The sequence below is a fragment of the Lonchura striata genome, chromosome Z (genome assembly GCF_050655825.1).
Source record: "Lonchura striata isolate lonStrDom1 chromosome Z, ASM5065582v1, whole genome shotgun sequence".
NCBI classification, from domain to species: Eukaryota; Metazoa; Chordata; class Aves; order Passeriformes; family Estrildidae; genus Lonchura; species Lonchura striata.
In genome coordinates this window covers 42,276,476-42,289,266 of record NC_140740.1, presented here as the reverse complement: position 1 = coordinate 42,289,266, position 12,791 = coordinate 42,276,476, and the positions used below count along the sequence as shown (strand labels likewise).

The following is a 12,791-nucleotide window of genomic DNA, read 5'->3' as shown; positions in this document are numbered from 1 at the left end:
TGAGGTTCAGCACTCACCCACTGCTGGTGAACCTTTTGGCAACAGAAAAATACATGGGGTTGCAGGTTCTGTGCAGTGTCTGGAAGATGCTGGGTAAAGAGGATAGGCTGCTTCAGTACCAGGCTGACAAACAGCACAGTTATTTGTATATCAGTGAAATAATTGACACTGATTTATGTCTAGGATGAACTGTGGGCTTCTAACCATGGTCTTCAAACTTGCTCTTGATTTACAAAATCTAATGCATGGTGGGAAATCTTCAGACTAGTCAGACCTCCTTATCCACTAAAACTGAAGATCTTTTTGTGACACAGTGTAGATTCTCCTGTCCCATCTATTTGAACTACTGTGATTCCCTGTAATGAATTTTATTACTCAGTGACAAGTGGATTGAAAAATCTGTCAGGTGGGAGAACAGAGATGGTAATGAGCATTCTCAAATTTTTCTGCAGTCCCTGAAGATCTATCCTTGCTCAGAACTTTTATCACAGCAGAATTTTACAGCTTCTATAACTTAAGTCTTTCTGAAGTTTTTTGTTGGCAGGTACAGCATATTCTCTTAGGTTTTGTGGTTTCATCTATTTTCCTTCTCATCTTTCATTCACATCATGGTAATCAACTCCTCACAGGTCAAAAAACTCTTCAAAGTACTCCTTTGAACATCTGCCTCCTTAAAGACATCCCTGCTGTATTCTCTGATAACTTGGATTTCATCCAGTTTTGCTAGATAAAGACTTAGGAGTATTCAGTGAACACTCTATTAACTAAACAGGAGAGCAGAAAATGGTTCCTACATTTTTCACTAACATCTGGTCTGAGCACAATGGGAGGGAAAAAGCTAGCAGCAAAAGATCTGCATGCACTGGTTGCAAACTGGTAGCTGCTCTCCCAAATGAAACAATATATTTGAAGTATCATTTAAAATCTTCAGCAGGGAGCTATCATGCCATCTTTTATATTAGTTATGAGGCATACAAATGAGGGTTTTGATGCTTTCTTTCCAAAAGTACAAAGCTGAGCATCCTACTTTTTCCTCAGCTATTCTGTTAGAAAGAGTTGCTTTTAGTTCCTGAAGCATACGCAGCACAGGGAGACAGCAAAGATTATAGAGAGATTTGTTTTTTTAAGTGTCTAAAGTTTCAGTGAGGGACCAACTTATTCCATAGTCATCTTCAAGCAGATTGACATTAGAAACTTGATGTGAGAGGAAATACAAACTTCCCATTCACTTTACTGAGTTTTGGTATTGTTCCCTCTTGCTCAATTTTCCATTCTGTCCTGTGTTCTTTTTATTTGATTTACATCAAAAAAAGTTCAGAAACCATCTTGCATACTCACAGCAGTTGTAACTTCTCTGATCTTTCCCCTTCATTATCTAAGCCAACCGAATTTCATGATCCACATGAAGGATGAAGGCAATCATCATCAATTTCAGTTTTCTCTTAGTATCACTTATCTTGTCTTAATATCCTCCACCAAACTCTTATGATAAGTGCACTTTAACCAAATCTCTGCAGTTTGCCTTATATATTTTTGTCATTTTTTCTGCTCTTGGTCCCCTTCCAAAAGGTGCTAAGGCTCACCTAGAGTGGAGAATGCTTCAAGGGTTTCCAAGTTCAGTTGAGGCACATGTTGTTCACTGAGGTGGTAGATGGAAAAATTCAAGGTCAGGTTGGATAAGGCTCTGTGAAAAGTAATCTAGTTGAAGTTATCTCTTTTTACATCAGGGAGGGCTGAACCAGATGACTTTTAATAGTCCCTTGCAACCCAAACCATTCCATGATTTTCATACATTTACTTATACTGTATTCTGCTCTACTCCTTCTACCTATCCTTCTCATTACTAATAGTATGTTTATTCTGTCTTAAATTGTCTTGCTTTGGGTTATGGATTTTGTAGGTTTTCAGTGGCAGAAACCTCATCTTCCTCTATGTGATTGAAGTATATTCATTATCATGCCGTAATGTGCAATTTTGTTCTGGAGACAGATGTGACTCAACTGTAAGATTTTCCACTGACTTCAGAGGCACTACCCACTTATGCTGGCTAAATGCTTTATGTGTTCAAGTTTATTCAGTCAATGTCCTACATAAAGAGGCACCTGTGATTAGTCAGCAATGTCTAGAATTGGAAGTAAATTCAGTTTTTATTCAGAAAGCTGAGTGACTTTGCAAAACTTTATCAGGAAAAACATTACTCTTTCTCCTCAGGGTGAACAATGTAAGCAGTATGAAAATTTACATGTCCTTGTAAAATGAAAAAGAGAGTCTGGATAGAGCTCAAGACAGATTGGTTACCCTTGGTGTTTTGGAATTGCAGAGAGACAAATTGAAGGAACTGCATAGTAAACTTTTTGAATGGGCTAAATGAAGTCACAACCATGGTTTACCATACAGTTATTTAATATACTAGTTCTATCCTGATTTCTTCTTTCCAGGAAAAATAATTTCAAACTATCTTGCTTGAATGCAGGAAGAGCATAATTATATAAGATTTTTCTATGGTGAAGCTCACAGATGTGAAATAGACTGCCTTTCTCTTCTATTGTTTGTACCTAATCTATAAGATGAAATGACATTGGGCTTTTTGTATACAACTAAGCAGATATAATATTATTATAGGACCTGCTTTACTTTACCTCCTAAAATTATGTTTTTACTGGAATTCTGTTCCAAGAGCACCATGGAAAAGGATGGTTTTCTAGATTTTTCATGCAGTTTTTGAAATAGTTCTAAGTCCAAAAGCGCTGCAAAAAAATGATGCATGACAAAGTGCGAGAATGGGAAAATCTAATTGTCACATTAATTATCTATTGACAGAAGATATACAGCAGGTGATGCAATGGCTTTGGATGTTCTTGTCTTTATTACCTCTTGGGGAAAGAGTTCAGATCATGAAATGAGTTTGGTGCTCTTGAGTGGACATTTGTCCTCATCACAAAACAACCCCATAATTCAGCACGATGTAACAAAATTGGAGAGCTCAAATTGAGGAGGTTTAGAACCAAGAGCATCAGGGAGTGATAAATCAGACTAGAGGTGCAGGGCAATGCCTCTTGGGGTGACTTTCACAGTGTCTGTGAGACAATGCCATCCCCATTACAAATCATTTTGCCAGGCAGACATCTTAATTCCACATGCTTGAAGGGACAGATCAAGCTAGAAATAGTACTAAGAGGGAGCTATTCCATTCAACTGCCATTAAAAGTTAGGAGAATAGAGATTTTCATACTGTATTTAAGTCGCATTCTGTGATTTTACCATTCCTCTTCTAATTTTCAGGAATGTTTTTCAGACAATTTCATAAGCAATTTCATAAGCAATTTCATAAGCAATTAAAAGTGTGTGATGCACACTTGCATAAATAAGAGTCCCTAAAGGGAATGTCTAAATATGGCTAACTGCTGTAGGTATACTTAATTAACTTATATTAGAATAATTGTCCATTTTAGACACTCCTCTTTCAATTGTTAGTACAAATTCTGACCAAGACTAGTACATCTCTAGGAACTAGCCACAAACTTTTTGTGATTTATATAAAATACATGGACAGTTATAAATTTAACACTCTACATTATTTCAGTGTCACCATCTGAGGTGGCTGCAGTAGATAGGTTTGGTTACTGTTGCTACAAGAAGACTCTCTTGTAGCTTTTTGCTTATCACAAATTTCATATCTAGGCCACCAAAAGATATGTTCAACATGGGAAAAGAATTTTACACAGTTGTGGAGTTTAAATCTTCACTATGAGACTAAACTTGGTTTTCTTTGTGGTTTTGCGGTTTTGTTGTGTTTTGTTTTGTTTTTTCCTCTCTGTCATGATAGAGTGAGGACTCAAATATCTAAGCTAACAAACAAGAGACATCCAGAATCTATACATCCTATAGTGTATGCATATTGCCTATATATTTTTATATATGTATTATGTATTTAGTGGACAAAATAAAGATAGTTGTTTCTTTTTATTCTAGCTATGCATTCTTACATCTCAGTCTCAAAACAGACATTTTTTGGCATGTAAAGAAACTATTTTCAATCATTTGTAAAGACATCAGATTCCTAACACAGTTATGAACTGCCAGTCTGAGGGAACACAGGAGGATACTGCGCAAAAATTCTAAGGTTGCTGTGCAAAAGCCATGTATAATGGAAAAGTTAAGTTCTGCAATATTCCACCTTGTCTTACAATCTTCCCCAGATCACTTCTCAACTAGACGCAGCATGTGATCTGCCACAGCTGTGAAGAAGGGTAATTAACTGCCATATATTACGTATTTGTGAGAGACACCAAGGATTCTTTTGCAAATTGTTATTACTTTATTTTATTTATTAGCTGGCTTTAATTATATTCCTGTAGGAACCTGAATTATGGTTCAATTGCAACGCAGACTGATGGTGGAATAAGTTATAGCTGCTACCTTCATGGGATTGTAGGCAACAAAGCAAAAAATAAAGTGATCTGTTTCCTTCTTCAAATCTTCCAGACACGATTAGATGATAGAATAGTCAGACACAGAAAAGTCTTCAGACACAGAGCAGCTTGGGTTTTTTTTATTCTTTTAGCTAGGTCTGACAGCTAAATGCAATCTTCTGTGATGGAATCAAAGTGATTAATTAGGTAAAGGAGCTGCACCCAGCATCTTGTGCAGTTATGACTTATGTTATCCTCACTGACTCTAACTTCCATCAGCTCTGCTCAATTAACTGAGGTTAAGCATTATAGATTGTTGAGGAATTGGTTCATGGTAAATCAGAATTACTTTCCCAATTTAGAAGTAACGGATGGTGATGTGTTTCAGAGACAAAGCTCAATGCCTAGCATTTGCAGAACTATTCTCTGCTGTTGATATTGAGTGGAAAAACCTTTATGGATGGGGTTTAACCCACAGGAATTTAGATATCAAAATGTTAACTGGGAGACTGGTCTGTTTTTTGCGGAGAGAAATACAGTTACTGGAAAGAGACAGCCAATTCAGGAGGGATTCGCCATATGCTAACCATCCATGCCATATAGGAAAAATCAACAGTATCTCTCTCTGTATTAACCAAAGAGAGGATCTGAATGATTGGATGTCATCCTCAAGTTCAACATGATCAAAGCAGAATGAGATAAATACAGACTTCTCTGCCTAATTCAATGCCTGAAATTACTCATAGAAGACGTAACAGAATATCTTCAGAGGATATGAGACCTCATTCTCCCTGAAGAGACCATCTTGGTATCAAATACTTTTCAAAATGGTCATTTCAGGGCTGGTTGTGAAGACACACAGAACCTGGCATTTTCATCGGCTTGCTACATCTGAAAATATGATGATGCATCCTGTGTCTGTGCCACTAATTTGAGCATATCCCAGGAGACACCTGAGCACATCCTTACTGCCAAAATGTTAGAATGGTGTCTATCTCGGTTACAGACCAGAAGAGCAGAATTTTTTGATCTCTTGATCAGCATGGTGCATAACCTGGTACAGTCCAGGAATCACTTCCAAGAGCAGCTTGTGTGTGGTAACCCTGCTGTGAAGGCTAAGAAGTTAAACAATATGAAAATATGCTGCTCTGTGCCAGATGACCTCAATGCCGCTGAGTAGTTATATTTAATCAAGTTAATATATTTAAGATTTAATAGTAGACTGTATTTATGCTGTCTTCTGCAACTTTTCTTTGTCTTAAAAACTGACTTGAACCAAGGTACCCCTAAAATTTTGGAGTCAAGTTCATGTTGATATTGTATGTCCCTTAGTAAATGATTTTCAATTGGCTCAAAACTCAGGTGTCTGCTGAAAAAAACAAAGACCATCCCTCAAGGTTTCTCAGGGTGGTAATTTCTATGCTCTCTTATGCAGGGAATGACTGCTTCATTCTCCCCTGTGCAGTGTGCAGGTTTGGAACAGACACAGATGTTTCCCCTTGTTATTTATTTTCTCAGAGCTGCCATCTGTCCAGTGCAGCCTCTTGTTGTCCCTCCACTAACACTTAGCTCATAAACTCTTTGGACAAATGCATCTTTTTTGTCTCTAGGACACTTGACCTAAAATCTCTGTGGCAATACAGATAAAATAATATTAGTAATTACAATGGTATCAATACAGATTTCAGTTTTCAGAGAAAGGAAGCAGAAAATTCACCTTGAATGTATACATGTATTTGTATTCCTCCAAAATAATATTTCTCAAATAGAAATATAGCCACATATGTCTAAAAATGTACAGCAAACCACTATTTTTGATGAAGGATTTTTGACAAGTCACAAAATATATCCAGAATCCCTTGAAAGGAAGGGAGAGCAGAGAAAAAAACCATTAGATTTTAATGAATTAAAGTTTTTCACATTGCCATAACCTTTCCAAATTTTATAGAGGAAAACAAATCTACTCCCACCCAGACTATGCAAAATATAATTGGTTGAAACTCTGCAAAATAATTGCAGAAGAAAAGTGAAAAAGGAACATTTAATAACAAAGATACATATTTTTTGTTATATCCATTATCACTCCAGATCAGACACAAATGACACTGACTACTAGTATAGCTCCGCGGAAATCACAATCTTTAGTTTTGATATGCGTATGCATATTCTATCTATAAAATTTATAAATAGCAACAACATTAAAGGAACTCCAGGGGAGAAAAGTTTATGAACATTTACTCTACTTCATGCCAGCTTTAAAAAGGAATATTTAAAAAGACTTATCCAACTGCTCAGTCAAGTGGCTCAATTGGATGGTCAAGGACTATGAGCAATGGTGATTGAGCTGATGCAATTGTCTAGTAAGTCAAGGGCTGGATGCTACATCACAGATGCTATTTCATGCAGGGACAGAGCTGCACTGCTCCATGGAGGGCTTTGGGACTCATTGGACCGACAGAGCACCTGCGAGCTCCTTGATGGGACAGGGGAGTGTGGCTGATGGTGAAGCACTGGCAGAGGATGCTCAGATTGGTAGTGGATGCCCCATCCCTGGAAACATCCAGTGTCAGGCTGAACAGAACTCTGAGGAACCTGATCAAGTTGAAAGACTCCCCATTCATTGCAGGCATTTGGACCAGGTGAACTTTAAATGCTCCTTTCCAACACAGCCTCTTGTATTACTTGAATGCACAGCATGTCTGTAGAAGATGGCACCTGGCAAGTGCAGCTCAGAGGAGACAGAGCAGTACCCCTGCAGCCTCTGCAGGGCTGGTGCACAACTTGTACTCTGCTTGCAAAACCTAACTGCTGTCTGGGCAGGACACAACAAGAAATGGGGCAACATGGGGTCAGAATTGTGAATCCCCAGGTTCCCTTTGAGCCTGGCTCACAGACATGTTCACACACAAACACGGCGTGCAAGCTGAGCACACGCTAACCCTAAACCTAGGTGTGAATTCAAAGCTGGAGGTTACATTCCAAAAGTCCTCAAACAGTCAAAATGTCTTTTGAAATCAATGCCATTCATTCCTGGGATGGTGAAATGACCTGTGCATGCAGAGAAGGAGGCAATAAGCGTATCCATTGTGTTAGAGCCGGCAGAAGCTTTCTGCCTTGGATGCTGGCGTAACTCACAGCATTTGAAGACCAGCCATGGAGCACACGTTAAAAAACACAGTATTTTCTCCACTCAGAGTTGCAGAAAAGGTATGAGAGGGTATGCTAAATGACACTATAGAACAGAAGAGTCACAGGGAAACCATTAATTGGGCCCTCAAAGAGCAACTTCTGCATTAGAGCCAAAGGGAAGGAACTCCAGGACCTGGCCTGGAAGATGCTGTGTCAATGCTGCCTTTTTGAACTATTACAGGTTACTGTGGTCAGCTCCTGATGAGCGGCTCATGGAAAATTTCCATCAGGTTGTACTTTCCTTTTTTTTCTTCAGAGACCCCTTAAGTTTCCGCCACAGACTATCTTTCCTCTTCATCTTCTTCTCTATCATGGACAGTGAGGACTCTTTCCTTCGAATTTCCCTCACTAGTCCATGAAAGACATCATCAATGTAGAAGCGGAGTGCAGCTGAAGTCTCAAAAAAGGAGCAGGAATATTCTCTGGCTAAGCTCATTCCTTCTTCAGTTGAGACCTACATATAAAAGAAAATTCCATAAATACTGCACAAAATATTATGCACAAAACATTAATCAACATGAGACCATTACAATATGTATAGACTGATTCTTAGATCCTGCAAATCACTGACCAGGAAAATAATCTGACACCAATGAACAGATAAGATTCAATGGTGAATTCATGTTGAATTCATGAGGTATTTGAACAGAGCAGACTGACAATATTCATTTGCTCTTGTATATTATGTCCCTAATTCTGATGCATCAATTTTTCCATGTATTTCCCCTCTTTAGTATAGTAATCCTTGGTTTGACAGTGCTGGTACTTTTATTCTATAGGCTGGAATAGATGACTAGAAAGACTTACACAGAATTAAGTCCTTAGAAAATCCTTGTTGAGCATTAACCTAATCCTGGAGGAAACTTGACTCTTTAAGTACACCAGCTTTCATACCCTAATATTTTTCAGTCACATTAATTTCTGAGCATGCCTTGGAGTGGTTTGGTCTTTGCAGGCCTGTAATCCTATCACTGAGCTTATACCTGAGCTGTATGAAGATCCAAAATATATTTGTTTTTCAGCTCATCTTCCCTAAGTAGCCTTGTGTACTTACTGCTCTTGTAGAACATGTGGGAAATGTGTCTGTATTTTGAGGAACAGATGAGCCGAGAGGGAAACAAGACAGATCTTTTCACTGACTTCTGAAGCAGGGATCATTTTTTTCTGAAATTTCCATATTGGCTATCTCTTTGCATTTGACCTGTCAGCCTGCTAAATGGAAGGGTGCTCAGCATGCTGATTAATGTGTGCATAAAATAGAGCATAAATACTTATTGTAAGAGCTGCCACTGCTTGCCAATTAAGGTACTTTTTACACTTTGAGAATTCATCCAGTAACATGAAGTCCACAGAAAAACACAAAACAAACCCTGTGAGCTTCTAAATTAACCCAGCTTCCCAACCAACAGGCTATCCTTTCTTTTCAGTATTTTGACATAAATCTGAATAAATTCATTATATTAATTGTATGTTCAAATTCTAAGTCAGGAATACCAGGTTTTGTTTTTATTTACATTTGAATATCATGATTTATTCAAGTCACTTTCCAAACATCTTTCTGAAAACGTAAAACAGTACTTTGAGATGGCCTTGTGAAAGGCTATATGATAGACTATGGAAAGTCTCAATTGCTTCTGTCTACCACAAGAATTATCTTGGTGTTTTGTTTTAGTTGGGTTTGTTTTGTTTTTTTCTGATTTCTAGCTTCATGCAGCCAAAATGATACTTATATTTATTAGGGAAATAAAGCCCTGTGACTCAAGATACAAGCACACTCTCACACCTACAGTGAAGCAAATGCCCTTTATGATTAAATTATGACACAACTTCATTGCATTTATTCCACCTATCTGTAAGGTTAGATACGTTGAGAAAGAGGATTTGGGATGAGACAGAAAATAGGTTCATTCCAGCCTGGAGGTAAATCTGCACCATGCACGTACCTGTATAACACAGACCTCAGAATTCCTCAGAAATCCCCTTTGCATCAAGTCATAAACTTTGTAGCATTTGCAAGGATCAGGCCTCTATGCTTCAGGTACAATCTTAATTTAATTTGGAATATTGTGAGGGTAAGCAGGGAGGTTGTATGCCAACCTGAATAATACTTCCTGACAAAATAAAAGATGGCTACCACTTTCCAAGAGCTATAATTGCCAAGCTTTTGCAAAAAGAGATGGGCAAAAATATCGTCCTTAGTTTTTCTCTGGGCAGCTGTGTAAGCAAAATGCATGATTCAATATGTCTATTGGGCACCATTGAGAAATTGATTGTCTGGAAGAAGACTATTTTATTTTATTTTGGACCTTATAATGAAGATTTTTTTTTTTTCTTTACGATGCCTAATTTGAACTGAAGGATGATTTAAAAAAAAATTGTTAAAGATGCTGCAGTTCTAAGCAAATGATAGCACAGAGATGCATTGCAATGAAGATTGCATATATTTATTACCTCAAAGGAAGAAAAAATCTACATGAACCAAAATATCCCTATGTTAAATAATGGCAAGGTTGTAAATATAATTAGGGTGTCAGCACAATAATACTCAAATATAAAAATTGTCCTTTCTTTTTCTATGTGAATTTCTAGTCTGTACCCCACTTTGCTCCTCCTTTGTTCAACTTTTTCTTTCTTTTTTTCTTTTTTTTTATTTTCTAGGACTAAAAATATGTTTTCTTCATCCTACAAGGAAGAATAACTGCAGGGAAGACATACCATGCTCTGTAATGAAACAAGACTGCTAAGATCTGTGAGAGATGGATATACTCAGGAGAATTAAATCATGCAGAAAAACTTTCTCCCAATATTTTTGTGGCTGAAGGTTAACAACTTGGACAAATTTGACTGAGTTTCTTTAAAAAGCAAGAAAACTTTGGTTTTGAACTCCAGTTTTCTGCCAAATTACAGACACAACATTAAAGTTATTAATGGTGATAGTTCATTTCAAAGCGTGGCATTTTTCTTAAATCTTGCCCTCAGGAAGTGATTAACTGCTTTGGAGAAATTTTAAGAGCTAATTCAGCATGAGGAGGACACCTGGCACAAACAATTTCAGGATGATTAGCTGATGTTTTTCAGCTTCAAGGCTGAAAACATAATTTTTTAATATATAACATTGCAATAATGATCATTACTGCTTCCAGCACCAATGAAGGCAGCTATAGTAATTTAACTAATCTGTTTGCTGAAGAATCTGTAAATATAAAGAGGTGTCTAGAGAAAAAAAATACACATTTTTCTCTTGGTTCATCATTTGGTCAAGATGCTAGACACCTATGGGATGAGAAACAAGGGATAAAGCTTGATGAGGTGACTGAGGCCCACATAATTCCAGGGATTTAGCCTGTTCCCATCTTATTTCCAGAAGAGAAATTGTATCATAGGAATCCATTCCACATCTGCACAGCCCAGGTACTTGTTGACAAATTGCAGCTTCTATGGGTCTGTATCAGTGGAAGATATGATCTGGCAGCATGACACAGACAGACAGGTCATGGAGAGAGGTCATTCTATTGAATATATATCTGGGAAGCTGAGCTTTATATCTCATCCTTAGAGTAACCCTTCTTGATTGAATCTGGCACTGTTTGCAAGAGTATAATTCTGGTCATATTGATTCCAACTTATCTTATTTCTGTGCTGCTACACCTCAAGAAGGGAATGAAGGTGGAAGATTGGTGTAGTGAACATAATGAAAAATGAAAATTTCAATGCTGACAGAAGTTTTCCTGAGTTTGGTTCAAACTTTTAAAAACTGTCATTATCTGGGTGGGGTTTTGATCAAGATCTACAGAAGGACTTGAAGCTAGCAGCACAACCAATGAGCAAGAGCTCCTAAATCCATAAAATGGGAATGAAGCCTCATGGATACAATGTGTAAGTGGCTAGAAAAGTCTTCTTTTCTTAAGTGCAGGATTCTGAGTGCACATTTCTGAGAGCCCATGTGAGTTGAGAAGGAAGTGACCTGTGACAACATGTAACTGAATCTTGTCTAGAAAAGATATACCTATTCCAACAGCATGTGAACAGCACATGGGACTGTAGGATGAGCTGGGAATTTCCCATCTCTGCATAGCTGAGGGCACCTAGAAGGAAGCCCAGCTTCCTTCCCAAGGGGAAGCATTCACTGGCTACAAACTTCATTATATAGCATTAGGATTCTGTTTGTGGCTTTTGCAAACCTCCCCTGGAAAATTACAAGTGAGATTAAATGCAACGCTGACAGCCTGTGAAAGCTGTGATGGATGAGCTGCCATCTTTATGACAGCCAGTTCTCCACTAAGGTCAGCTCCTGCACAAAACCACCTGGGCTGGGTGGTGGGTGGGGAGGCACTGGCAATCATTGGCCCCCATGAGCAGACATAAAAATACCTGAATACTTGTATCTGAGACTGAAAATGCACAGAAACTAAACAGATCAATAGTCTGCCTGTGCCCTTGGACTGTCATTTGCTGGATCAGACTATTTTGTGTTCAGCTTTGTTACCTCCTTTGGTCATGGCAGCATCAGAAGGATCCCAAAGTAGATTTCACTGATGGAGATTTTGCTATCAGAGTCAACATTTTGACTCTGGGTGAATTAGTGGGGATTTTCAGGCAGGGAAGCAATGAATTTCCACTCATGCATTTCATCCCTGATGCCGCATGGTCCATTTCAGATGAATTTTGCAGTTTTCCCCTCATAACTGGAACCTCCAGATCGCTGTGAAGAAATCTGGAAGCTCCAAGTGGAGTGTTAGGCAGAGCAAGGATTCACCTAAGTTTTTGTACAGACTTCTACACTGGTTGTCATCATATAATTCAGTTATATAATTCTGGATAATTTTATATCAAAAAACCTTTTTCTGTAAGTATTCTTTTGTCTGTGAAGGCACATGGTCTAGATGAGAAACAGAAGGATACACATGTTGCTCAACAGAGTGCTCATCTAAATCCCACAAAGGGAAATAAGAGGAATTTCTGTTGGTTTTGATTATGATTTGCATTTTTGACAGGCAATCGTTTATGAGAGTTGTAAGGAAAAGATAGTGAATAGAGAGGGCAGCAGCATACTGAACAGCCTTATTTGCATCAGTAAACAGTAAGTAATGAAAGGAATAGGAAAAGTCATGAATAGGACTAGGAAAAGTTCTGAATATTGTCTCAGAAAGATTGACATCCTTTCCCTTCATGTCTGGTGTTTTTTTTTTT

General features: G+C 38.0%; 1 protein-coding gene across 5 annotated transcripts in view; it reads right to left on the bottom strand.

Moving 5' to 3' along the window:
- RIT2 (Ras like without CAAX 2) overlaps positions 1-12,791 on the bottom strand; it is a 207,765-nt gene that overhangs the window by 29,691 nt on the left and 165,283 nt on the right. For 4 of the 5 annotated variants that reach the window (XM_085567495.1, XM_021538919.4, XM_085567496.1 and 1 more), the window contains one exon: positions 4,538-8,055. The exons of the other annotated variant lie outside the window; for it this stretch is intronic. In XM_085567495.1, the coding sequence (XP_085423621.1) occupies positions 7,828-8,055 (228 nt within the window). In that variant the 3' untranslated portion in view covers positions 4,538-7,827. Of the gene's footprint in view, positions 1-4,537; positions 8,056-12,791 lie in introns of those variants that run through there. 5 annotated transcript variants of the gene reach the window in all.